The sequence below is a fragment of the Cricetulus griseus genome, chromosome 6 (assembly GCF_003668045.3).
Source record: "Cricetulus griseus strain 17A/GY chromosome 6, alternate assembly CriGri-PICRH-1.0, whole genome shotgun sequence".
NCBI classification, from domain to species: Eukaryota; Metazoa; Chordata; class Mammalia; order Rodentia; family Cricetidae; genus Cricetulus; species Cricetulus griseus.
In genome coordinates this window covers 1,864,929-1,890,127 of record NC_048599.1, presented here as the reverse complement: position 1 = coordinate 1,890,127, position 25,199 = coordinate 1,864,929, and the positions used below count along the sequence as shown (strand labels likewise).

The following is a 25,199-nucleotide window of genomic DNA, read 5'->3' as shown; positions in this document are numbered from 1 at the left end:
GACTCTTGGGTAGCTGCTCTTGGGCAGAGAGTCCTTCCCAGGGGAGCACAGAGCCTCTGTTCCCATCCCTGGAATGGGAAGGGAACGATACCCCCTCATTACTCAGTCTGGAGCCCACCTTCAGGTGGGACTAGCCCCTTGGTGTCTTTGCCTTCTGTCAGGCAAGGGACCACCCTGCATGGTTCTCAACCTGAGCCCTGCATTTCTAGGGTGGGGAGAAGCAGGGACAGGGATCTTAGGAGCCTGCTGCTTAGTGAAGCATGGCTGGGAGCACTCCTGCTGGACATTCCAGAGAAGAGATCTATCTGTGGCCAAAGGCTGCTTGCCTTTACATCTGTCCCGCAGTCTACAGGGAGACACTGAAACAGGATTTGGTGTCCCCCGCCTCCTTGCACCTCTCTCCTTTGTGGGCCTCTGGAGAGAACACTTGTACTCTTTGGCACATGGCACTATGCCCTAGGCATGTTCCTAGATTTCTGGGCCAGTGAGCTTGACTATCACCTGTCTCTGTGCTCGGAGCCTCTGGGCCACTTCAGGAAGTCCCCAAGCTACGGGCAATGAATGCCTTGTGCCCAGCAGGTACACTAAGCACTGGGTGTGACCACCAGCAGATAAGGCTTGGGGCTGCTGTCTTGAGGCCTCAGAACCTAGTGTGTGGCATGTGAAAGAGTAATCGAAGGCCTGAAGGTATGAGCAGCAAGGGAGAGGGATTATGGGATGCTGTGTAGAGCAGGCTGTGGGCAGGAGCTGTTTTGCTACATTTCAAATTGTGTCTGTTTTTAGCATGCGTACGGAGGGTCCCCTGATCTTCGGGAGAGCAGAACAGGGCTTCTCGGGCCTTCTAGGCTCAAATTCTCTTTCATCAGTTCTAGTTCACGTGTGCTTTCTGGGCCTCGGTTTCTTGCTTTTAAAGCGGAGATGATGTTGGGTTAAAGGCACTGAACAGCAGAGGATAGGCTAGATCACTTCAGGGTCATTTGGCTTGTCAGAAATGGTAGAAAGTGGTTTTGTAGAATAGTATTTAACTATGTAAAGATGTGTTACATTTGTTTAATAAATAAAGATGTGTTGCTGTTTTACCTCGCCTGCCTAAGGCACCTGATTGGTCTAATAAAAATCTGAATGGCGGTTCAGCAGTGGTCGAGCACGCCTTTAATCCCAGCACTCAGGAGGCAGACGCAGGTAGATCTCTGTGAGTTCAAGACCAGCCTGGTCTACAGATCGAGTTCCAGGACAGGCTCCAAAGCCACAGAGAAACCCTGTCTCAAAATCCACCACCACCACCAACATAAAAGCTGAATGGCCAATAGCTAGAGGGAGAAGTGGGGCTGGGGGCAGGAGGATTTGGCTGAGCTGAGCTAACTTAGTTTCTAAGCATCCAAATCCGTACAGGACCAGAATTGACGTGTGTTGTCTCAGGAAGGTGGAAATATATTGTGTCTGTGGTCACGTATTTTACTCTGTGTGTAGTCATTGCAAACTGAGGTACAAGGCTGTACCTCCCGTGTGTCCTGCCTGCCTGCACTCTCGGGACTGTTTTGAAGCTAACACAGTCAATTCGTACCTTCTGCAGTAGGGTGAGATTGGCTTCTAGCAGTAGGGCTGCGGCATTCTCCTGAAAGTGCCATTAGTTTAGTCCTCAGCTTCTAGAAATATCCTCAGATCATGAACCTCTACAATGGGTGGTGTCTCGTTGTTTTTCTCCTGGCCTGAGAGGAAGCAACTTAAGAGATCCCTGGTTATTCCTGTTTACAGTCCAAGGGTTTAGCCATGGTGGCCGGGGCTCGAGGCAGCTGGTCATACTGCTTCCACTGCCAGGAAGCAGAGGATGCTGTATGACAAGATTTTCCAGGGAAGATACTCCCATCTACTCACCCCAGAAAGGGAACCCACAATAGACTTCGTGTCAATGTCCAATTGAGTTTTGTTGGGGTTACTTACAGAAGTTGATGGATGAGGGGTTACGTACGGAAGTAGAAATGACCTAGACAGCTGCGTCGCCAGAGGCCTCTGCAGCATTGCCGACAGCTCACAAAGCTGGACACCTGGAGCACACTGCACAGGCTGCAGGCAGCTCGGCAGGTTGGAGTGTGCCTTTTCCTGATAGCTCAGTTGATCTGAGCCTCTCTAGATGGTAGGCGTGCCTGAGAGTCTTCTCAGCTGTCCTTACTGCTTATACACTCTTGGGAGGCAGAGGCCTGGAAATTCTGGTCAGTTTCAGGGACTTCCTGAGAGCTATTTTGAGTTGACTTCCTGTCTTACGGTGCTTCCCTGCAGAATGGAGCGTTTCACTCCCCTTCACGTCCTATGTCTTGAGAGATGAACATTTGTGTTCAGCTTGCAGTCTCCATTTTACTCACCACTCACAGTGGGTGGGTCTTCTCATCAGTCTAATCTAGATAATCCTTCAGTTCTAGGCAGTTGTGAGCTTCCTGAGTGAGTGGGTGCTAGGAATTGAATTTGGGTCCTCTGTAAGATCCTTATGCCCTCTTGACCTCTGTGCCATCTCTCCGACCCTGTTCTGATTTTTGACAAGGTCTCACTGTGTAGCCTAGAACTCACTATGTATGTAGACCAGGTTAGCCTTCAACTTTTGACACCCTGTCTGCCTACTAAGTGTGGTATTACAGGCTCACACCACCATGCCCAGCTTTTTTGCTTTGTTTTCACTGACATATTTTCCGAGAGCTTATTGGGGGAGGGAGTCCTTGTGGTTCCTATTGTTTGTTTGTTTGTTTAGTATGCCTGTGCATGGGTGCCATGGAGGTCTGAGAACCACTTTGTGGGAGTCAGTTCTTTTTCCACAGTGTGGGTTCCAGGGATGGAACTCAGGTTGTGAGTTTGGTGGCAGATACCTTTACCCTCTGAGTCATCTCCCCAGCCCTGTGCTAATTTTGTTTGTTTGTGTTATGTTTTGGTTTGGTAGCCTGAGCTACCACCGCCCAGCTTTTTTTTTTTTTTGTAAGATTTATTTATTTATATATGGGTACTCAGCCTCATGCCAGAGGGGGCATTGGATACCATTATAGAAGGCTGTGAGCTGCCCTTTGGCTGCTGGGAATTGAACTCAGGACCTCTGGAAGAGCAGACAGTGCTCTTAACCTCTGAGCCATCTCTCCAGCCCTATTTTTTTTTTTTTTTCGAGACAGGGTATCTCTGTTTATTCCTGCCTGTCCTAGAACTGTGTAGACCAGACTGGCCTCGAACTCACAGTGATCTGCCTACCTCTGCCTCTGGAGTGCTGGGATTAAGTCATGAGCCACTACAACAGGCTTCCTGTGATAATTTTAAATAGTCCTGTTATCTTTCATTTGTATAGTAACTTGTTATATATATTATATATATATATATATATATGTTGTTTTTGTTTTTGTTTTTGTTTTTTGAGACAGGGCTTCTCTGGTGGCTTTGGAGGCTGTCCTGGAACTAGCTCTGTAGATCAGGCTGGTCTCGAACTCACAGAGATCCTCCTGCCTCTGCCTCCCGAGTGCTGGGATTAAAGGTGTGTGCCACCACCGCCTGGCTATTGTTGTGTTTTGAATATAGGGTTGTTTGTTTTGTTTTGTTTTCCTTATAATCTTGGTTGCTCCAGGTGTTGTCCATTGAGAGGCAGTGCAGGGGGTCAGACTGGGACCAGACTGAAGTCCTACACATTAGGCAGATGCTCTACTCCTGGCCTGTATCCTGGTCTTGGGTATTAGTGTTTGCCTCTGAGATGATGACTTCCTCCACAGGCTGACGCTGGCCGTCATGCGTTAGCCCTGTTGAGACTGGGGACAGAGTGGGAGGTTGTATTCCTACATGTGGGTGGGGTGCTCTCTGCCTTCCTCCTTTCCATAGAGACGCTCCAGGGGTTCCTTTCTCCCTGAAATCCACAGTTGCCAGCTCATGGCCTGTTCTCACTGTCCTGGGAATTTCATACAGTGCTTGTCCCCTGCAGGCAGGTTTGCGAGGGTCTGGAGCCCTTGCCATGCATCCTGTCTTTCCTGTGAATGTTTTATTTTGTTTTTAGTTTTTCAAGACAGGGTTTCTCTGTGTAACAGCCCTGACTGTCCTAGAACTTGCTCTGTAGACCAGGCTGGCTTAGAATTCACGAAGATCCACCTGCCTCTGCCTCCTGAGTGCTAGGACTAAAGCCACATGCCACCATGCCCAACTTCCTGTGCATGTTTTTAAACTAAGCGAGCCAGCACCCCGTTTGCTGTTTTTAGAAGGCATGGGCTAGAGATTTGGCTCTGCAGGTGAGAGGGTGCACTGCCCTTGCAGAGGCCCCAAGTTCACTTCCTAGCACCCTCATTGGGCAGCTCACAGCCACCTGTAACTCCTCTCCGGGATTTGGCCCCTCCTCTTCTGGCTTCTTTGGGTACCTGCACACGTGTCTACATATCCAGCAAACAAAATCTTAAAACATGGTAACAGTTCATTATTTCCTGGTGCTTATAAATGCGGGTACCATGTAATGCAGCACTGACCCGTCTGGCGGCTACACCGTGATGTAGTGATGGTGTCACTGACCTCTCTGTGTCTTCCTTGTGGCTCATGGTGACAGGACATCCTTCCTAGGTGTGCTGTGCCCTTGGAGAGAGCCCTTCCTCGAGATGTAGGGGTCGAAGAAGAGGATGCTGGGAGCCTTATGTGTGTCAGGGGTGGGGTTTTCAGAGGTTTGTTCTTTAGTCCTGTCTTGAACGTTACCTGCTCAGAAGCAGCTTCTGTGTGGCAGTGCCCCCTGGTGGGCACAGGATATTTTGCGACCTCACCACAAGAAAGAAAACAGTGAAGAGACCACCCCTGAGGTTGTACAGGCTGAGGGGTGGAGCTGGACTCAGACAGGAAGCAGTTCAGGGACCCGTGCTTCAAACCACAGGCAGGGGCAGCAGGCAGCCTAAGGGAACAAGCCAAGCGTGTGTTTCGGCGAAGGCAAAGGAAGACCCTGCCTGTTGTGAACAGTTGAGCAAAGGCCCTGTGTGGCACAGGAGCAGCAGGTGTGTCGGGGTCAGGCTCCCCCGCCAGGGAAACTGGTCAAAAGTGTCTCGACACTACCTGCAGGTTGTCCTCTGCCCACTGGCTTGCCACACTCCCTCTGTCTCCTCCCCCGGCTCCTGCTGTCCCAAGGGGACTGTCATAGGCTGGGGAGATGGTCAGAAGTTAAGAGCACTGGCTGCTCTCCTAGAGGTCCAGAGTTCAATTCCTAGCAGTCACATGGTGGTTCACAGCCATCTGTAATGAGATCTGGTGCCCTCTTCTCGCATTCGGTCAGAACACTGTATACATAATAAATAAATAAATAAATAAATAAATAAATAAATAAATAAACCTTAAAAGGGGGAGGGGACTGTCACATTGCAGAAGGCTCTTGTATACCATAGCAGCCCATAACTCTGGCGTGTCCCCTTCACTCCCAGGCATCTTCATGCCCAGTGTCCCTCCCTGATGTCCCACTCAGTGCTACCTGTCACTGAAGCCAGGACATGCCAGCACATATGCACTAGCCCTGGGGTCTGTGGAGGTCAGACCCTCCTCGGTTTGGGAAGAGTGCTAGAATCTCCTACAGACACATGGGCACCTCCAGGACACCTCGGGAGCTCAGCCCAGCCTCCCAGCACCTTCCAACATTGTCAGCTGTACAGGTGTGGGCTTGGAGTCTGCACGTCTGACCAGTTCCCTACAGTGCTGAGTGTGAGTGTGGGCTATGCCTGGTGGAGAAGACCAACCAAGCTTCTGGCCTGTGCAACTGTTCTGGGAGCCTGTGGTCCGTCTCCGACATGCTCACATGTGACCATTCACCCATCCCCGGATGAGATTGCTTTCAGATCTGGACCCTGTATTATGTGTAAGACAGTCTCAGAACAGTGCTGGCCTCTGCAGAGTGCAGCCTGGGCCTTCTCTTCATTTTGTAATCAAAGGTTGTAGATTGATAGACTTGTGGCCCCCTAGTCAGTCTCCTCAGTGTTTTCCCTGATCTTGTGTATCTGCAATGCCTTCTCCTGGCTACAGTGTCCCTCACTGACGCAGGCTGAACATAACCAGCAGAGATGTAAGCTGCCTCTACCCTCTTGTGCACTTGTGATTTGAGGGTCTGTAGCTCTCTCTAGGTAGGGGCCTGGGACCTGGAGTGAGTGGCCCAGCGGGCTCCCCAGGATCCTGGCATCCTGGATGTAAACCAGCTGCCATGTGACAGGCGTGTGCCCTGCTTACTTTCCTCCAGATGCTGGATGAGAACCATCACCTGATCCAGTGCATCCTGGATTACCAGAGCAAGGGCAAGACAGCCGAGTGCACCCAGTAAGTAATCGTGCCCGCCCAGGACCCAGCCCTCCCCTGGTCTTTGTGACATTGCCTTCTCCGTGCTCTGGGAAAGCCTCCTTGGCTACTGAGCAGAGTAAGGTCACAGGTGGCCCTGAGAATACAAGTGAGGTGGGAACCCTCACCATTTAGGGCCTGGGGTAGAGAGGGAAGGGGTGTCCACAGCTTCCATCGTGGGGCTAATAGTAAACCCAATCAGGAGGCAGCTTGTGCCTCTGTGTGGGCAAAGTACCTCAGACCTCTCTCTTACCTTCATGAGGGGCCTTGAGTCTCCTGGGTATCAAGTGTGCGAGGCCCAGATCCCCACCTGGTGCAGCTTGTTTGAGAGACCTGAGACCTTGCCAGGTGCAATGTGTGGGTGGGTGAGATGGGGGTGAGGGTCCCCCGGCCCCTTCCTGTTTCCTTCTAGGGCTCTTCAGGCTATCAGGTGCTGTGGAGTTAGCCTGATATCTGACCATGGACAGACTCTGTCCTCTGGTCTCCCTCTGTCATCTTTAGGCCTCTCCTCCTTTTCCATTGGCCTCATGCCACCTTCCTCTTGGCTCACGTCTCAGGGTCTTCCCAGGCTTAGGGCTTGGCTGGCCCTGTTCCCTGCCTACCCCTTCCTGGACGGTGGAGAGCTGCAGCTGCTTGTTTCCAGCCCCCCCCCCAGTGTCCTTGGGGCCAGTGTCCTGTTGGGGTTTGGCTGGAGGTCAAGGCTGACTTGGGTAGACTTTGCTTCTACCTTGGGCATGGCCAGTTTCCCCTGCTTCACCTGCAGGTGTCTCCCACAGGTACCAGCAGATCCTGCACCGGAACCTGGTCTACCTGGCCACGATAGCAGACTCCAACCAGAATATGCAGTCACTGCTTCCTGCGGTAGGTACTGCAACCGGTTTCTGGGTGTCACCTCAGGTAGGCGGTGACCATCACTATTAAGAAATTAGGGGTTCCAAGCCGGATGATGGTGGTGCAAGCCTTTAATCCCAGCACTCGGGAGGCAGAGGCAGGCAGATTTCTGTGAGTTCGAGACCAGCCTGGTCTACAAGAGCTAGTTCCAGGACAGCCTCCAAAGCCACAGAGAAACCCTGTCTAGAAAAAACAAACAAAAAAAAGAAATTAGGGGTTCTGAAAAAAAAAAAAACCCTATTACATGGGGTGAGGCTATACTGGCTAGACAGGTAGAATTGGGACTTTGATGACTCAGTGTAGGGAAGTGACCCCAGAACCACCCCTTGGAATGTTAGCCGTGTTGTGACCATGGGGGGGGGCAGTGACTCACCTTTGTTGTAAACCCCTCCAAATGGTGTGAGCCACAGTTCTGATACATGTGGGTGCACTGCCAGGACTTTAAGAAAAAGAAAAAAAAAAAAGGCAACAAATCTTTCTAGGCCAGGTTGGTGCATGCCTTTAATTGTAGCACTTGGGAGGTTGAGCTAGTAGGATTGCTGTCAGTTTGAAGCCATACTGGGCCATATATCGAGTACCAAGCTAGCTAAAGCTACACAGTATGAGCCCATCTTAAAAAAAAAAAAAGAAAAAAAAAAGATTGAAAGGAAAAAACTCCATATCAGCAATGATCCAGATGTTAGCATAAGTACTTTATTATAGTCTGTCTGGTTTTCTGTAAATGCATTTTCCCCAAATCAAATTTTTACTGTGAAGTTGGATTGTGTGCCTGTGGCCATGTGAGGTAATGAGGCCAAGAGAAGGAGTCACTCCAGGATGGCCAAGGCTGACTATGAGGTGCCAGGGTAGACATGTCACCAGGAATGGCTTACCCCTGGAACCACTGCTCCCTTGGAAATTGGAGGCATTATAAGTGGCATTACGCCTCGGTCAGCTGCCATATCCGTCAGGTGCTTCTGCAGACCCCAGCTGGTCCTGCTGGACACTGCCCTTCTCGCTTTCAGGACTAGGGGGTCCAACCTGGAGCTTTGTGCACATGAAGCTATGTCGTTTTACTTCTTCTTCTTTTTTTTTTGGGGGGGGGTTTCGAGACAGGGTTTCTCTGTGTCTTTGGAGGCTGTCCTGGAACTAGCTCTTGTAGATCAGGCTGGTCTCAAACTCACAGAGATCCGCCTGCCTCTGCCTCCCAAGTGCTGGGATTAAAGGCATACGCCACCAGTGCCCGGCTCGTTTTACTTCTTAAAAATAAGTTTTAGTTTTAAGATCTAACTATTTTGCTCAGACTGATCTTGAACTCAATGTGTAGCCCAGGCAAGCCTTGAACTTGCCATCCTCCTGCCTGCACCTCTCAGCTGAGATTATCGGACTGCAGCACCAGGCCTGGTCTGGGGCTCCCTTTCTCGGCTATGTACAAATAGCGTGCGCGTACAAACCTTTGGAACCGCTGTTTGATCTAGGGAAGTTTTCACCTCCTTTACACACCTCATGTTTAGCTGAGACGAGAGAGGACATGGGAAATAAACGTGCAGGAAGCCAGCTTGTGCAGGGCCTCGGTCATAGATGAGATGTGGACACTGAGACACTTGGCCAGTTGGTTTATGTTCTAATGTCATGTTTGGGCTCTATCATAGCCCAACACCCCTGCTGGCAGGTAGCTGTGCAATTCTTATGTCCCTGGGGTGGCTCTTGGTGCTCACTCTCTGAGTTAACTGTCCTGTCCTGTCATCTACAGCCACCAACCCAGAACATGAACCTGGGCCCCGGAGCACTGAGTCAGAGCAGTTCCAGCCAGGGCCTGCATCCCCAGGGCAGCCTCAGTGATGCCATCAGCACAGGCCTGCCCCCTGCCTCCCTCATGCAGGGCCAGATCGGAAACGGTGAGCAGGTTTGCTGCAGTGATGTTACCAAGGTAGCCATAGGTCGCTGGCTGCAGTGACAGCTTACACCCAGCGTTGCTGGGCATAGTGCCTTCCTGGCCTTGCTGCCTCTCTCCCACTGTCCTGGCCACAGGTACTCTGCTAAGCCTAAGTGTGTGTGTGTCTGGGGTGGGGGGTGAGTACCTTGCAGACGGCATGAAGCTGCCCGGTTCCACTTGACTCGGTTCACTTAATGTGCAGACGTGTGCTTTCTGCGTGGGTCCTGGAATGAAGGTGTGGCGGTGGCGGTGGCGGTGGCGGCGGTAGCGGTATCGGTGGCAGTAACAACTGGGGGCTCTTGGTAACCGTGACACATGGCGTGTGTCTTCATTAATCACTTCGTTAGCATTACTGACCAGTGATTAACACCCCCCCCCATCACTTGACGGGAACTTGGATATCTTTTCCTTGAGGTGGCTACCTGGCCTCCAGTGCCTGACACGCCCTTTCCTACCCTTCCTGGCAGGTCCAAACCACGTGTCCATGCAGCAGACGGCCCAGAGCACACTGCCCACAACCTCCATGAGCATGTCGGGCAGCGGCCATGGTACTGGGCCTGGCTACAGCCACTCGGGACCCACCTCGCAGAGTGTCCCCATGCAAGGCCAAGGTGCCATCAGCAACTATGTGTCTCGGACCAACATCAACATGCAATCCAACCCAGGTACTGCCGCTCCACCTGGCCCCACACCACTGACCCACTCCTAACCACAGCAGGCACAGGCAGCGTGTCTGCAGTGACTATACGGCCCTGCCCTGAGGGGCAGCCTGCCCTCCTGGTGGGTGCTGTGGCACTTCCCTAGGCATTCCCACTGGGTAGGGGTGGTGGATACACAGTGACTCAGCCCTGAGTGGTTTCTCAGATACCTCAGGAATTCCAAGGACAGTGGAAGAATACTGGTCTCAGGTGAGGTATAGTGGTTCTCCACATAGGGGACCCCTGGCAAAGGTCAGGGGTAGAAAAGATGAAGGATCACAAATACTAAGCCAGAGGTCCAGGCCTTTCTTCCTGGACCGTGATGGGGGATGCTGATCATGATATCAGGAAATGCCTGGGACATGGCGGGTCCTGATCCAGATGTCCCCTGAGCATCAGAGACAGGGATTTTAGAAGATGTCACAAAGCAAGATGGGGTGTCCCCTAGTGTTTTCTGTGATCATAACACTGCAGACTTATTTTGCAAGCACATGGTTATAGTATTTATTAGAGATCGATTCACTTTTTTTTTCTTGGTTTTTCAAGACAAGGTTTCTCTGTGTATCCTGGCTGTCCTGGAACTCACTCTGTAGACCAGGCTGGCCTCAAACTCACAGAGATCCACCTGCCTCTGCCTCCAGAGCACTGGGATTAAAGGTGTGAACCACCACTGCCTGGCTTGTTTTACTTTTTTTCAACATAATACTAGACGCTTTTCTTTTTTCTTTCTTTTTTTTTCCCATCAGTGCTGGGGACTAAACAGGACCTCCTGCATGGGAGGCAAGGCTCTACTGGTGAGCTCCGTCCCTTAGCTAATTTGCCGTGGCTGGCCTTGAATTTAGAACCTTCTTGCCTCCATCTCCTGAGTAGCTGGGGTGACAGGCGTGCTCTACTAGACCTGGCTTCCTACAAACTTTAAAGCAAATGGGTGTTTCGTTTCTGTTAGGACATGCTGTCCCCGTGAGTCCTGAGCAGTGTGTAGCCCGGCCAGCAGCAGACAGGCAGACAGGCAGGTGTCATCCACAGTAGCTATAGTGCTGCTGCCCAAGAAGTGGAGAGAGGACACTGACTCCTTCAAGACAAGCCCTGGGGACAAGGAAGGACAGGATCCTAGTTTCTGTGGTCAGGAGCTGTGGGCCCTGAGGACCCACTTCCTCTGTTAGCCAAACGATAGTACTGACAGCTGATATTGTGCCTGGGCTTAGATGCAGCTCGCACTGTTACAGGTATGCAGGGGAAGGTGCATCCACCGCCCTGTCCTGGGTCACACACACGCCCCCCCCCCCCCCGAGCTTCCTGAAGCTATTTGGGCTCTCTGTCCTTCTGTCCTGTCTCGCAGTCTCCATGATGCACCAGCAGGCAGCCACGTCCCACTACAACTCAGCACAGGGAGGGAGCCAGCATTACCAGGGCCAGGCACCCATTGCCATGATGGGCCAGGGTGGCCAAGGGAGCAGTATGATGGGACAGCGGCCCATGGCGCCCTACCGACCCTCCCAGCAAGGTAAGGCTGAGGCCTGCTTCTGTCCATGGTGAAGAGCCAGTGGTCTGTCTCCCCACATGGGCCATAAGTCTGCTCCTTGACATGAGCAAGGACGTTGGCCTGTAGGTGCGATGGGGACTGAGTGAGTGTCTGGCTAGCCCAGAGAGCAGATGTTTGGGCCTGGGGGGACAGGTGGTGGTCGTTCCAGTTCCAGAGTGTTTGGGCAGCTGGGCTAGGAGGAGAGGGAGGATTGGTGTTTGAATGGTCCTGGGTGTATTCCTCCCGTGGGCAAGGCTGCTGAGCATGGCTTAACTGCTGAACCAGGTGTGTGAGCACTTCTCACCCGCTGTCTGCTGGTCCTAAGTGTCTGGTCACATCCCCACAGGCTCTTCCCAGCAGTATCTAGGCCAGGAGGAGTACTACAGCGAACAGTACAGCCACAGCCAGGGTGCTGCAGAGCCCATGAGTCAACAGTACTACCCAGACGGTAAGCCACGCTGCTGGCAGCTCCTTGGTGGTCTGTTCTTCAGACCTAATGCCCTGTGTCCTGCCAGCAAAGCACCCCGGGTCCCCTCAGCTTGAGCATACTGGGGTGTGCCTGAGGCCGGTTTCTGACAAGAAAAACGTCTGAGTAAGACACTATCCACCTCTTTGGGTTTTCTCTGCTTTTCTTTCCCAGAAGGTGGAAGGAGGCTGAGCTGGATAGAGCCACCCACCACTGACAGGTGTGGTGTGTTTAACATGCTGGGTCCTAGCGTTCAGCCTCCTGCCCTCGCTTCTGAAAATTGTCATGTGATCTTAAATACCGGCTGTGGTGGCCCCTGACTATAATCGCAGCTCTCAGGTAGCTGAAGCAAGAGGATTAAGAATTTGAAGCCAGGCTGCGCTACATCAGGAGACCCTGTCTCAGTAAATATCTGCATTAAATATATATTTTGAGCGATAATGATGGAGGTCTCTGGGGGACTCCTGGCCAGGGCCCTGGTGTAAGCAGTAGCATAAGGTAGGAAGTGTGTCTGGGATTTGGGAATAAGAGCAGGGTAGGTGGCTGAGACAAGTCTTGTAGCAAGCCATGATGCCTGATATGTGATGGTGGCATGTCCTAAAGGCTTTTTCGTGGTCATAGCACCACTACCCAGGGAGCCCCCAGGAGTCAGTCAGGTATGGGAGAGAGCAGCTGCCAGTGCTGTAAAGAAGGCTTGATTCTGTCCACATCTTGGAGCAACACCACAGTGATGATGATGCCTGCATTTGAGAGAGAGAGAGCTTGAGAGAGGGAGGGAGGATTAGACAGGCAGGCAGACAGACAGACAGAACAAACAGAGGGGCTTAGAGAGGTTGGCTCAGCCAGTTCTGCATCGTCCCCTGGCCTGAACTCACTTCTGCAGAGCCCAGTTGTCCCCCAGGACCTAGGCAGGACAGTTAAGTCACCTGTTTCTTGCAGGCCACGGCGACTACACCTACCAGCAGTCGTCTTACACAGAACAGGGCTACGACCGCTCATTTGAGGATTCCACACAGCACTACTATGAGGGGGGTAAGGAGCATGGCGGGACGCGCACTGTGCCCTAGTGTGTGAGCATGCACACTCCTACTATGAGGGGGTAAGGAGCATGGCGGGACGCGCACTGTGCCCTAGTGTGTGAGCACGCACACTCCTACTATGAGGGGGTGAGGAGCATGGCGGGACGCACACTGTGAGCACGCACACTCCTACTATGAGGGGGAAGGAGCATGGCAGGACGCGCACCGTGCCCTAGTGTGTGAGCACGCACACTCCTGGAGCTAACAGTGCCGGCTCCAGGTGTCTCACCTGAGTGTTGATGGTAATAGACAGCTGGTGTAGATTTGTGAGGTTGGTTTGCCAGGCTGTGCATTGGGACTTCACTTGTCTTGTATGTTTGGGAAATAGGACGGGGTTTGTCTGACCATGTTGGGGGTGTTACTGCTGGGGGACAAACGGCTGCCATCCTTCCAGATGAATGACCCATGAGCCAGTAGGATTGCATCTTTTGCAAGGGGCTTGTGGCACCAGCATGGAGAGACCCTTGGTGGTGCTGTAGGCGTGGGGGAGAGGGACAGCTGCATGTTGCTTTGTGACTGTGCAGAAAGCCCTGCTGTGTAGCATTTGCCCATCTCTGTGGTGTAAATGTGACCATCCTGGCAGACAGGCGTCACCCATGGGATGCCACAGAGTGTGGAAGGGAGAGGAGACACACAGGTCCTGAGAGCCAGAGATTCGCAGGCCCTAGCAGACATAGATACACATTAATTTAAAAACATTTATTTCTGTCCTTTGTTAGTGTGTGTGTGTGTGTGTGTGTGTGTGTGTGTGTGCGCGTGCGTGCGTGCTCATATGCTCTCACAGGTGGTATTCTCAGTCCAGAAGGGAGGGTTGTGTCCTCTGGAGTTGCAGGTGGTTGTGAACCACCTACTGGTGTTGTGGGAACCAAATTTAGGTCTTCTGGAAGAGCAGCCAAGCACTCTCAAGCCTTCAAGTCATTCTCTCCAAACTGTTCCCTAATAATTAATTGACTTTTACTCTCTTGGAATAACTCTATAAGAAAAAAGCACAGAGAGGTGTTTGTATATATCACACGGACACACAGTCTGTACTGATGCGGCCCACAGTTTGGAGATTTCTTCCTGCCTGATCACTCTGAGCCCTTCAGACTTGATTTTCACAGTCTGCATTCATTTACCTGTTTTTTTTGTTGTTGTTTGTTTGTTTTGTTTCAAAACAGGGTTTCTCTGTGTAGCTTTGGAGCCTGCCGTGGAACTCCTTCTGTAAACCAGGCTGGCCTCGAACTCACAGAGATCCTCCTGCCTCTGCCCCCTGAGTGCTGGGATTAAAGGCTTGCGCCACCACCTGGCTCATTTACCTGTTTTATTCCTTCAAAACCAAACATGCGGTAGGCGGAGCACGCCTTTCACACCTCTGCCCTGGCCTGCTCAGTTTATGTCCAGCCTCCCAGGGCTGCTGTGAGGAAGTACTAGCAGGGCTTGAAGCATCAGGGCTTTACCCCCTCCTGGCTCTGGAGGCATGAGATCTGAGGTCAGGCTGTCTGCCAGCTCAGGGCAGGTCTGCTCCAGGCCTCTCCAGCATCTGCTGGCTGCCATCAGTCTGGCTGTCCCTTGGCTTGAAGAAACGTGCTCCAGTCATCTGCGCTGTCAGTCATGTGGCGTCTGTGTATCTGCTCACATCTCTCACGCTTCACACGGACCCCATCCCGTCCTTAGCATCCACCCACGATCTTGTTTCTGATTAAGGTCATGTGCATGTCTCAGGAAGTGAAGACAGCCCTCGAGGCTATATTTTTATTTTTCTTGTGGCTGGGACAAAACCCCTGACAAAGGCAACTTAGGGGAGGGTTCTTTTTTTTTTTTAATTTGAATTAGAAACAAGATTGTTTTACATGTCAATCCCAGTTCCCACTCCCTACAACCCCCCCCCCACTAAAACCCTACCTATCACATATCCTTTCTGCTCCACAGGGAGGGTGAGGCCTTCCATAGCGTGTCATCAGAGTCTGTCACGGCCTTTGGGATAGGGCCTAGGCCCACCCCCATGTGTCTTGGCTCAGGGAGTATTCCTCTATGTGGAATGGGCTCCCAAAGTCCACACCTATGCTAGGGATAAATACTGAACTTCTACAAGAGGTCCCGTAGATTTCTGAGGTTTCCTCACTGAAACCCATGATCCTGGGGTCTGGATCCCAGGCCGGTTTCCCAGCTATCAGTCTGGGGACCAAGAGCTCCCGTTGTTCAGGTCAGCTGTTTCTGTGGGTTTCACAAGCCTGGTTTGGACCTCTTTGCTCTTCACTCATCCTTCTCTGCAAGTGGATTCCAGTTCAGTCCAGTGTTTGTCTGTGAGTGTCTGCTTCTACTTCCACCAGCTGCTGGATGAGGGCTATAGGGTGGCATATAATTCAGTCATCAATCTCATTATCAGGGAAGGGCATTTAAGGTAGCCTCTCCTCTGTTGCTTAGATTGTTAGCTGGTGTCATCTTTGTAGCTCTCCAGACATTTCCCTAGTGCCTGATTTCTCTGTAAACCTAAAATGTCTCCCTCTATTATGGTATCTCCATTCTTGTTATCTTCTACTCTTCCCCTGACTCAACCTTTCTGCTCCCTCATGTCCTCTGCATCCCTCCCCTTCCCCCCTTCTCATTCTCGTAGCTCCCTCCCCCCCTTCCCGTGCTCCCAATTTTCTCAGGGGATGGTGACCCTTTCCCCTTCTCCAGGGGACAATGTATGTCTCTTTTAGGGTCCTCCTTGTTCACTAGTTTCTCTGGCAGTGTGGATTGTAGGCTGGTAATCCTTTACTCTTTCAAAAATCCACATATGAGTGAGTACATACCCATGTTTGTCTTTTTGTGATTGGGTTACCTCCCTTAGAATAGTTTCTTCTAGTTCCATCTATTTTCCTGCAAATTTCAAGATTCCATTGTTTTTTCCCGCTGAGTAGTACTCCATTGTGTAAATGTACCACATTTTCTCTATCCATTCTTCAGTTGAGGGGCATCTAGGCTGCTTCCAGTTTCTGGCTATTACAAATAGTGCTGCTATGAACATTGTTGAACAGATGCCCTTGTTGTATGAATGTGCATCTTTTGGGTATATGCCTAAGAGTGGGATTGCTGGATCTTGTGGTAGACTGATTCGGGAGGGTTCATTTTGGCTTACGGTTTGAAGTGCAGTCCACCCATGGTGGAAGGAGCCTGAGGCAGCTGGTCACATGGCGTCTACAGTTGGGAAGTGAAGAAAGACTCAGCTTACTTTTCTTTATTTGGTCTGAGACCCCAGCCCATGACATGGTGCCTCCCACATCCAGTTAAAACTTTTCAGGAAACGCCTATGTAGACACACTCAGGTGTGTGTCTCCTGGGTGGTTCTGAATCATCATACTGACAATTACCGTGTGGAGTAGAACTTGACGCTTAGTTCATGGTACTGCTTTTAGTAGCTACATCACCCATTTTGTATTATCGGGTTTTCGTTTGTATTTGTAACATAATAAAATAAAAATGTCACATGATGTTTGAGCCACGTGGAAGCGTGCTGCCTCTGGAGACATGGTGCAAGGATTCCATGGCTACTCACTTGTTCTGTGGGTGACAGGGAACCTTCAGCACTACCCGAAAATGAGACTGTGCCCCTTCCTCCTTCAGGAAACTCCCAGTACAGTCAGCAGCAGACTGGGTACCAGCAGGGCTCGGCGCAGCAGCAGACCTACTCCCAGCAGCAGTACCCCAACCAGCAGAGCTATCCAGGGCAGCAGCAAGGTTACGGTAAGACGGACAGCGTAGCATGTCTTCTCACAGAGGACCCTCTGGTGTTACGATAAATCTTTCCACCAAAAGCCGCTGAGCCCCATTGTCTCGTGTGCGCTCTATGCCAGCTGCCCGCCTAAGTTAGGGCCCCAATTAATACACAGAGAGACTTGGATTAGGTACAATGCTGATTGGCCAATAACTAGGATTCCTCATTTGTTAGCTCAGTCTTAATCATCATAAATCTATATATTTTATAAGATTTATCTTATCGGATGCCTAGGCGACCCTTCTTGCCGGTGGATCACATTGCGCCGCTGGAGGAAGAGTGGAGGGGGAAAAGGGACCCTTCCTGTTTCTCCTTGTTAAATATGAGTCTCCTTGCTATGTCACTTCCGGCCTGGATCACCACTTCTCTGCTACATTTCCCAGAATCCTCTTTGACTCCTAGTCCTGTCTAACTTGTTGCCATTTGCCAAACAGTATTTTATTCAACAATCAATAAGATAAACTTACACAGAAGTACATTCCCCATCATCTCCTCTTTTCTGTCTAAATAAAAAGAAGGGTAACTTATCTTTTATAATAACTGAAGAAAACTATAACCATAACTATCTGTCTTTAACTCTATCAAAGACCATAGAAGGATAATATATAAACTCTAGATTTGGGAAAAGTCACCCAAAGTTCCTCTGTAACGTTGGGGCATCCATCTTCAGCCTATAGGCCACAGAGTGTCTGGCACACTTCTCCATTTCAACAGAAACCCTTCAGTAATGTCTTGTTTTGTAAGTTCAGCAGTCACTTTCTTGTGGGTCCTGCATGTCCAGTTTATACAGCAACAAACAGTCCAGGCAAGAGCAGTTTCTTGCCCAAATGGCTAATCTTGCCATGTTAAAAGGAAACTCCATAACGAGTTTCTTCGATACCCATCCTCCTTTTCAACGTAATTGGTGTGCCAGGAGCAGTTGTGTCTCACTGCCAAGAAAAATCCTAAACCACTTAAATGCCATATTTCTGTAGGTCTTTGAAAAGTTTGAAGAATACCTATCCATCTTAAATACATCTCTGTATATATAAAAAACCTAATTAACCTAATTATAAGTTCTGACTATTATAGGTAACTATATAACCTGTATTTAATTATGTATATCATTTTAAAAGATCTGTATAAACACAATATCTAAACAAGAGGAGACATATACATATCACAAAATTGACCTTAAAGTTGTATCAATAAATGAAAATCTATACCAATGTAAAGTATTCATTCTTATATCCTGTTCCCCCCTTTTTTTCTTTAAAAAGAGATTGACTATGCTCATTATCATTTATAACCAATCCCATTTAAATTGAAACAAACATTTATAAACAATATTTGGGAATTTGGGCGTTGTTCCTTCTAAACTGCTTCCTGCTGATTGGGGGCGATGTTCATACACCATAGGGATCATGATAAAACAGAAACCTGACCAAGTCCTTGTTTTTGTAGTCTGTAAGGCTGTATCGTCTCAGCTTCAGGGGGTCTTGCTTGATCAAACCATATTAGTCTGGAAGGAATCAACAGCTTTTCATTTTCTGTGGAAACATAAGTAAAAACTTTTTTTCCAAGTAGCCTGTCCTTAAACTTAAATTCTGAAGTCAAAGCATTTTTAAAATGTATAAGTTGGATTAATTTAGCAGCATTTATGATCAAATGTATTTTAGCAGCAGTAAATCTTTCCTCGGCAATCAAACAATTTAAAGACAACAATATGGCATATAGTATCCAGATTCTCTGTGTATTTTTTATCTTTATGTGGCTTTTTTATTACTTTATTTTTACTTTTCTTTTGTTTCTTTTTCCCCCCGAGACAGAGTTTCTCTGTGGAAATCTGCCTGCCTCTGCTTCCTTCAGCAAATCCTACTGGCGTGCGCCACCATAACCGACTACTCTATTTCCTCCTGTTACTTTTTCTCTCACAAGCCTACATATATTTTTAAATGCAGTGTAAACCTTTAGAGGTTTTTCTTTATCTGGATCTGTCTTTATCATCTCGGAAGTGCCGAGTCCAACGCCAAAGAGCACCGGGACTGCCCGAGCATATGGAAGCTGTTCCGATGCCTCTCAGCGGCCGGACAGGGCAGGCTGTTGCGGCAGGTTTCCCTCTTTCTCTGGGAACCTTGGGGCATGGGGTCATCCCACTCCTGACACCATTCTGTTATGATAAATCTTTCCGCCAAAAGCCGCTGAGCCCCACTGCCACGTGTGCACTCTGTACCAGCCGCCCGCCCGAGTTACGGCCCCAGTTAATACACAGAGAGACTTGGATTAGGTACAGTGTTGCTTGGGCAATGACTGGGATTCTCATTTGTTAGCTCAGTCTTAATCATTATAAATCTATATATTTTAAAAGACTTATTGGACGCCTTATTGGCGTCCCTCCTTGCCAGTGGATCACATTGCGCCACTGGAGGAAGAGTGGAGGGGAAAAAGGGACCCTTCCTGTTTCTCCTTGTTAAATATGAGTCTCCTTGCTATGTCACTTCTGGCCTGGATCACCACTTCTCTACTACATTTCCCAGAATCCTCTTTGACTCCTAGTCCTGTCTAACTTGCTGCCATTGGCCAGAGTATTTTATTCAACAATCAATAAGATAGACATACACAGAAATACTTTCCCTATCACTCTGGTGCCTGCTGTGGGCTGCATACATTGTAATGCTGTTGTCACTGTTAAGAGCTCTTAATTCTCTTTCAGAAGACCAGTATTTGGCTCTCAGCACCCCTATGAAAGCTCCCAACTGACTGAAACTCCGGTCCCAGGGGAGACCTGATACTCCCCACCCCCCACCCCACTCCCGGCCTCCTCTGCTGGATGCATGTGGTGTTCGGACATACATTCGGGAAGAAAGAGAAACAGCGTTGGGCCATAGCTTACAGGCCACAGCCATGTAGCATTGAAAGCCTCCCTAGTGTTCACTGGGGGCTGGACTGTGTTTCCGTGGTAGAGTGCCGCCCCCTGTAGCTGGAGTTTCTTTCCAGCCTGGTCCCACAGCAGATTAGCCCACATAAGCACACAGAGACATACTAGTTATAAACTGTTTCGCCGATGGCTCCGGCTTCTTACTGCCTCTCTCTTCCCCATTAACCCGTTTCTGTTAATCTAAGCTTTTCCACGTCGTCCCATCTTACCGGAGAAAGATCCAGACCTGTTATTCCTTCCTCAGCTACATGGCATCTCCTTATGGCTTCTCTCCCCAAAATTCTCCTTGTCTGGTAGCCCCACCTATACTTCCTGCCTGGCTACTAGCCAATCAGTGTTTGGGGCTAATCAGCTGTGGGACCAGTCTGGAAAGAAACTCCAGCTACAGCCCACCCTCTGTGGTGACCTATTTTCTGCCCTCGGTACCACACACACACACATACACACACATACACACACACCACACACACATACACGCACACGCACATGCATACACACACATACACATGCACACATGCACACATACACACATACACACATACACACACACACACACACACACACACACACACACACACCAGATGCTGTACATTGTCAGCCCTTTCCTGAGCCTTCAACTTAGTTTTCGCAGGAAGACGGACATTTCTGTTCTGCCCCTGAGTTCCTGTTGCCATGTAGGATTGTGTTTTACTGTATCCACCACAGCTGACCCCAGCTGGTTCTGGAGTAGCCCTTCACCCACTTCTGCAACACGGCAGGCACAGTGTGCTGGGTTTGGGCCATCAGTGCCCATATGTGTATGGGCACAGTCTCTAGTCCTCACACAACTGTCAGAAATGGCAAGCTGGGTTGTAGCAGTCTTGTATAGGCTTTGCCCACCGTAGGACAGGTACCTGATGTCTGGGTGTTCGAAGCATGGAGAGCTGGAGATGGTTGGCTGGCCTCACAGTCTCTGCTGTCTTCACAGGCCCTGCCCAGGGAGCCCCCTCACAGTACTCAAGCTACCAGCAAGGACAAGGCCAACAGTATGGAAGCTACAGAGCATCTCAGACGGGACCTTCTGCTCAGCAGCAGCGGCCTTACGGCTATGAGCAGGCAAGCTTTCTGGGTGTTTGTGGAAGTGATATCGCATGGCAAGGATTTCTCTTCTGGTCCTAGGGAGTGATAGGTGGGACCGATTGGCTCCCAGGACAGCAGCAGTATGCAACCACTGTGGGGCTAGAGATGCTAGGAGGGTCTTGGTACAAAGACACCTCTTTCTCAGAGGCCAAAAAAAAAAAAAAAAAAAAGAACATCTCAAGTACCTGTGGACCGACAAGTGGTGTGCTAACTTAATTAAAAACTGAATGGTCAATCATGACCGTACTTGATTCCAGAGAGGACACAGCAGGAACATCTCAGTGGAAAGTGTCCTCTCTTCAGACCTTTAAAGCAGCCTGTGGGTCTTAAGGTCCCAACCGAGTCAGTTGGCTGATGGACCTAGGCAAGGACAGGCAAGCTGTTGTATGTTTTCTAGTGTTCCTAGCCACTACCCATAGCTGCAAGTCACTCCCCCACTCTCTTCTCCAGGTTAGAGGGTCAGAAACAGCTCCAGGCACCTCCATATATCCCTGCAGGAAGAGGTAGCCAGCTGGCTTGAGGGCACTCTGTGCAGAAGTGCTGCCTGCCCTAGTGATTGCACTCGGAGCCTGCTGTGTCCTCTGCTTCACCCATGTGGGTGCGGGCCCCAGAGACCTTTCAGTCTACCTGTGTAGACTCTTCACTGTGGGCTCCCAGGAACCCCTCTTACCCAGCTATGGAGAAAAGAAGCTGGGATGGGGTTAAATGCCTATGTCCTCAAGGATAGCAGTCTTCCAGAAGGTTCTTCCTCTGAGCACAGGGTTCTGTTAGCTTCTAACCCTGCAGTTGTGTGGATTCAAGCTCTGAGTCCCTCTTCAGATTTTGTATTGACTGAGCCTGTTAACCGGCTCGCCCTAAGCCATTTCCTAAAAGTAGAAGCTGGTGTTGGCACCAGTCCTGCTGCCCCAGCTGTGACTAACAGGAGGGTCAGTGTGATGTCTGGCTAGGTGCATGGCCAGGCCCTACCTCCTAGAGAGCCCAGTGCGTCGCTGAGGGCACATTGCTGTCTTCACAGGCCCTGCCTCTGAGTAAAGCTGATAGAAAGAAATCTGGTCAAATAAATGATTGTCAAAATTGGGGAATAGGTGGGGGAGTGACTGTTAATCTGAGACATACTTCTGGACTGGAGGAGTGCTACCGCTCACTTTGGGGATTGCGGCAGACTTTTAGCCTATTTGCTTTTGTGGTTACTTTCCACCCATGACCCAGGGTTCTGGCTATGGGAAGAAGCTTCCTGTCACTTGGGTGTGGACCTTGGCACTCAGGACTGAAGAGGTGTAATCTATGTCTTGTTCTCTTTTAGGGTCAGTATGGAAATTACCAGCAATAAGGGACAGGCGTTGTCTTTGGACCCTTCATGGTAGTATGTTCTGGACAAGCCAGTGGCAGTTCTGATGAATCATGACATGTTGGTCACCCTGCGCCCAGTGCCACGTCTGCGTGTGAAGCAGGCTCATTCATGGGTGTGATGACAAGCGTGTACTCCTGACTGCGATGGTGTGACATACTTGGTGCTGTGTAAAGTATTGTATATCGATACAATGGAGAGGTTGTCCTGTTTTTGTCCCTCACCCCCTCCTCGATGTTCGTAGCTAGCTTTGGGGGGCCATACTGTCATCACGTGTTCTGTGCCCAGTGATGAGACAATATCTAAAAGACACTGTGGTCCATGTTACCATGAACAGACCCAGTGTGCCCCTCTCAACAGCGTCGTTGCAAAGTGGACTGTAAATGTTTCCTTAACTGGCTGCCCGTAGATTGACACACATATAGACAACCCTGGGTGGCCATCTCTTCCTGTGCCTAGATAGGGCTTGAGGACACCTTCCGTGTCTTGGGCTAGTTTCTTGTGTCACTGTAACAAAGAAAATGTGTTTCATGTGGAGAGACTGAGCTGTCCTTTCCAGAACTTATCCATTGCCTGTGTGTCTGCAGTCCCCGTGGTCCTGAAAAGTGTATGTCTGTGTATTAGACAGAGAAGAGGGATCAGTGACTGTATTCCGAGGAAGTGTGTCCATGAGGGCAGTGTGAGGGTAACCTACCCTAGGGAGCGCACTGTTCTTAAGAGCAAGGCTCGCTGTCTACCAGCTGCGTTGTGTGTAGTGTGGCTTTAGCCCCTGTTTATTTAATGTCATTTCAAGGATTTGAGTATGCTCAATCCTAAACTTAAAGAGAATTGAAGGTACTGAGACTAAATTTTACTGGCAATTGGCAAGTATTTATGGTACTTCGTCAGGACCTCCAAGTTCAGATTGCCAAGCAAATGTTCCTTTGCATTTAAGGAAAATCTGAAATCCACACCATATTTTTAACAATCCAAATAGCTTTATTACATTCTTTTAAATGAAAAGTACAGTTTTTGGTTTTTCGAGACAGGGTTTCTCTGTGTAGCTTTGGAGCCTATCCTGGCACTTGCTCTGGAGACCAGGCTGGCCTTGAACTCACAGAGATCCACCTGCCTCTGCCTCCCGAGTGCTGGGATTAAAGGCGTGTGCCATTAACGCCCGGCATAAAAGTACAGGTTTTATATAGTAAAATTTGAGTGACTTTTTTTTTCTTTTTTTTTTTTAACATCCCTAGGATGTTCAATCTCATTTTAATTCTGTACAAAACCTGAGAAACAGCCTTTTTGGAAAGATACGGTCAAAGGAAAATACCACTGGCATTTCTCAGCTTTTATTTGGACAGTAATAAACATGTTACTAAGAAAAGGGGGAAAAAACCTTTAAGATAAGTGCTGGTATATTTAAGAACAACCAAGAAGATATATTAAAAACAAACAAAAAAAAAAAAAAAAAAAAAAAAAACAAGGATCCAGCGCCTGGTGCATCAGGCCTGTCCAGCATGATGCTTTTATTTTGTCTTTTGAGACAAGGTCTTACGTAGCCCAGACTGGCCTCAAACTCGCTACATCCCGCTAAGGCTGACCTTGAGTTTATGATCCTCCTGCCTCCACTTCTCAAGTAACTGACACTGCTGGCATGCACCACTCCTGATAAGTTTTTAAAATATCAAACTTACCTGTAGCTCAGTGGGTGAAGATTTACAAGGCACTTTTGTGGGTTTTACTTGAATTAATCTTGACAGCCTTGCTGGAATCCAGAGAGCAAGGGCTATCTCACTTACAGACGAAGAATCAAGGGCCAGACTAAATACTTGTCTGTGTTGGCTACAGTCCTGTTCTAGGGCATTCTCCCCCTTTCCTGTAGGACTGATAAACAAATGAGGGCATATATGTTTAATAGGCATAGGGTTTAGGAAAAACCCTTAACACTGGCAAGGGCTGACTATATGACGGTATTAACTTGACAGAGACGAACATCTGATCGATAAGTGACAGAGTATTAGCAACTTCATTTTAGGGAAAGTCAGCTCTTTTGCTCCCTTCTTTCCTGGCAATTTTTATAAAACTAGTCTACAAGCTCAATTGGGGCCTAAAATTTCTCATTGGAAAAATGCTGAAACATTTTAAGTAACTGTGAAAATGGTTTTTTATTCCTTGCCAATCTGGGAATATGCCTTTTATGTGTGTGTGCATGTGTGTTTGTGTGTGAGCGTGCTCGAGTGAGTGCTTGGGTGTTAAGTGCTGTATTAGTATGAGTGTATATGTGTGTTAGTCGCTGTGTCAATGTGTGTGTAAGTGCTGTATTAATACTTTTTTGAAAGAAAAGGACACTTAAAAAATGTATCACCCCAAAACTTCAATCTGAAATGTCTTACATTAAGAATCTCTTGAATGTTGTGTATATATTTTTAAAAGCACTTTGTGAGATAGTTTGTACATTTATTTCCTAATTTATACATGATTTCGGTGTTAATATATTTAATGATTAATAATAATGTTTATTTAACGTTTTGTTCATGTTTATGTAATTTTGTGGGGGAAAGCGATGCCGGCCGTTCTTTTTCATGGACTGTATTAATAGTTTTTCTTCTGTAACAAGAGTGTTTGGAAAGCCCTAGCTGAAATGAACCCTTCATCCAGGTGTGGTTGACTGTGCGTTGTTTTTGTTTTTGCTTTTGTTTTTTTAATGACTCCTCCTACTGAAGGCCAGAAAAGATGAAAGGGGGGATTTGGAAATCGCTGCTCACTCATTCTTCCTCCTCCTGTTTCCCACCATCCCTCCAACACTTGCTCAGCCTGCCCGGTGCTGCTGCGTGGCAGAAGCTGTGGCTGGATGGCCGCCCCTCCGGGCTGAGCTTTAGCAGTGAGAGACTGGAGATGTCTGCAGAGGCGCTGGGCAGAAGAGGGCCTGGGCCAGCAAGGAAGGGTCTCCTTTCGGGCGGTGCCAGCGCTCAGGCGTTGGCTTCAGTAACGAGCCTCCGTTCAAAACTGTACCAAGAGGAAGACGTCCCATTTCCATTAAAACGGCTTTTTTAGCCATTACTTCATTTCTGTGTATTGAACGGATTTATTATTGCGTCCATCGTGTTAATATGCGAACGCGGTACAACCTTAAAACACCCTGTCTGTCTGGTTGGTCAGTTTGGGTTTTGGATTTTAGGCGGAGACTGACCCTGTATCCATCCCTGCCTGGCTGGCCCGGAACGCT

At 49.2% G+C, this 25,199-nt stretch overlaps 1 protein-coding gene across 1 annotated transcript in view; it reads left to right on the top strand.

Moving 5' to 3' along the window:
• The window catches only part of LOC100769060 (SS18L1 subunit of BAF chromatin remodeling complex), a 28,388-nt gene extending 3,350 nt beyond the window's left edge, over window positions 1-25,038 (top strand). Inside the window, exons 2-11 of the mRNA XM_027419872.2 lie at window positions 6,206-6,282; window positions 7,077-7,161; window positions 8,924-9,068; window positions 9,574-9,771; window positions 11,144-11,308; window positions 11,673-11,774; window positions 12,732-12,824; window positions 16,460-16,579; window positions 20,495-20,622; window positions 21,950-25,038. Coding sequence (XP_027275673.1) covers window positions 6,206-6,282; window positions 7,077-7,161; window positions 8,924-9,068; window positions 9,574-9,771; window positions 11,144-11,308; window positions 11,673-11,774; window positions 12,732-12,824; window positions 16,460-16,579; window positions 20,495-20,622; window positions 21,950-21,976 — 1,140 coding nt within the window. The 3' untranslated portion in view covers window positions 21,977-25,038. The remainder of the gene's footprint in view (window positions 1-6,205; window positions 6,283-7,076; window positions 7,162-8,923; window positions 9,069-9,573; window positions 9,772-11,143; window positions 11,309-11,672; window positions 11,775-12,731; window positions 12,825-16,459; window positions 16,580-20,494; window positions 20,623-21,949) is intronic.
• Window positions 25,039-25,199: the final 161 nt, after the last annotated feature.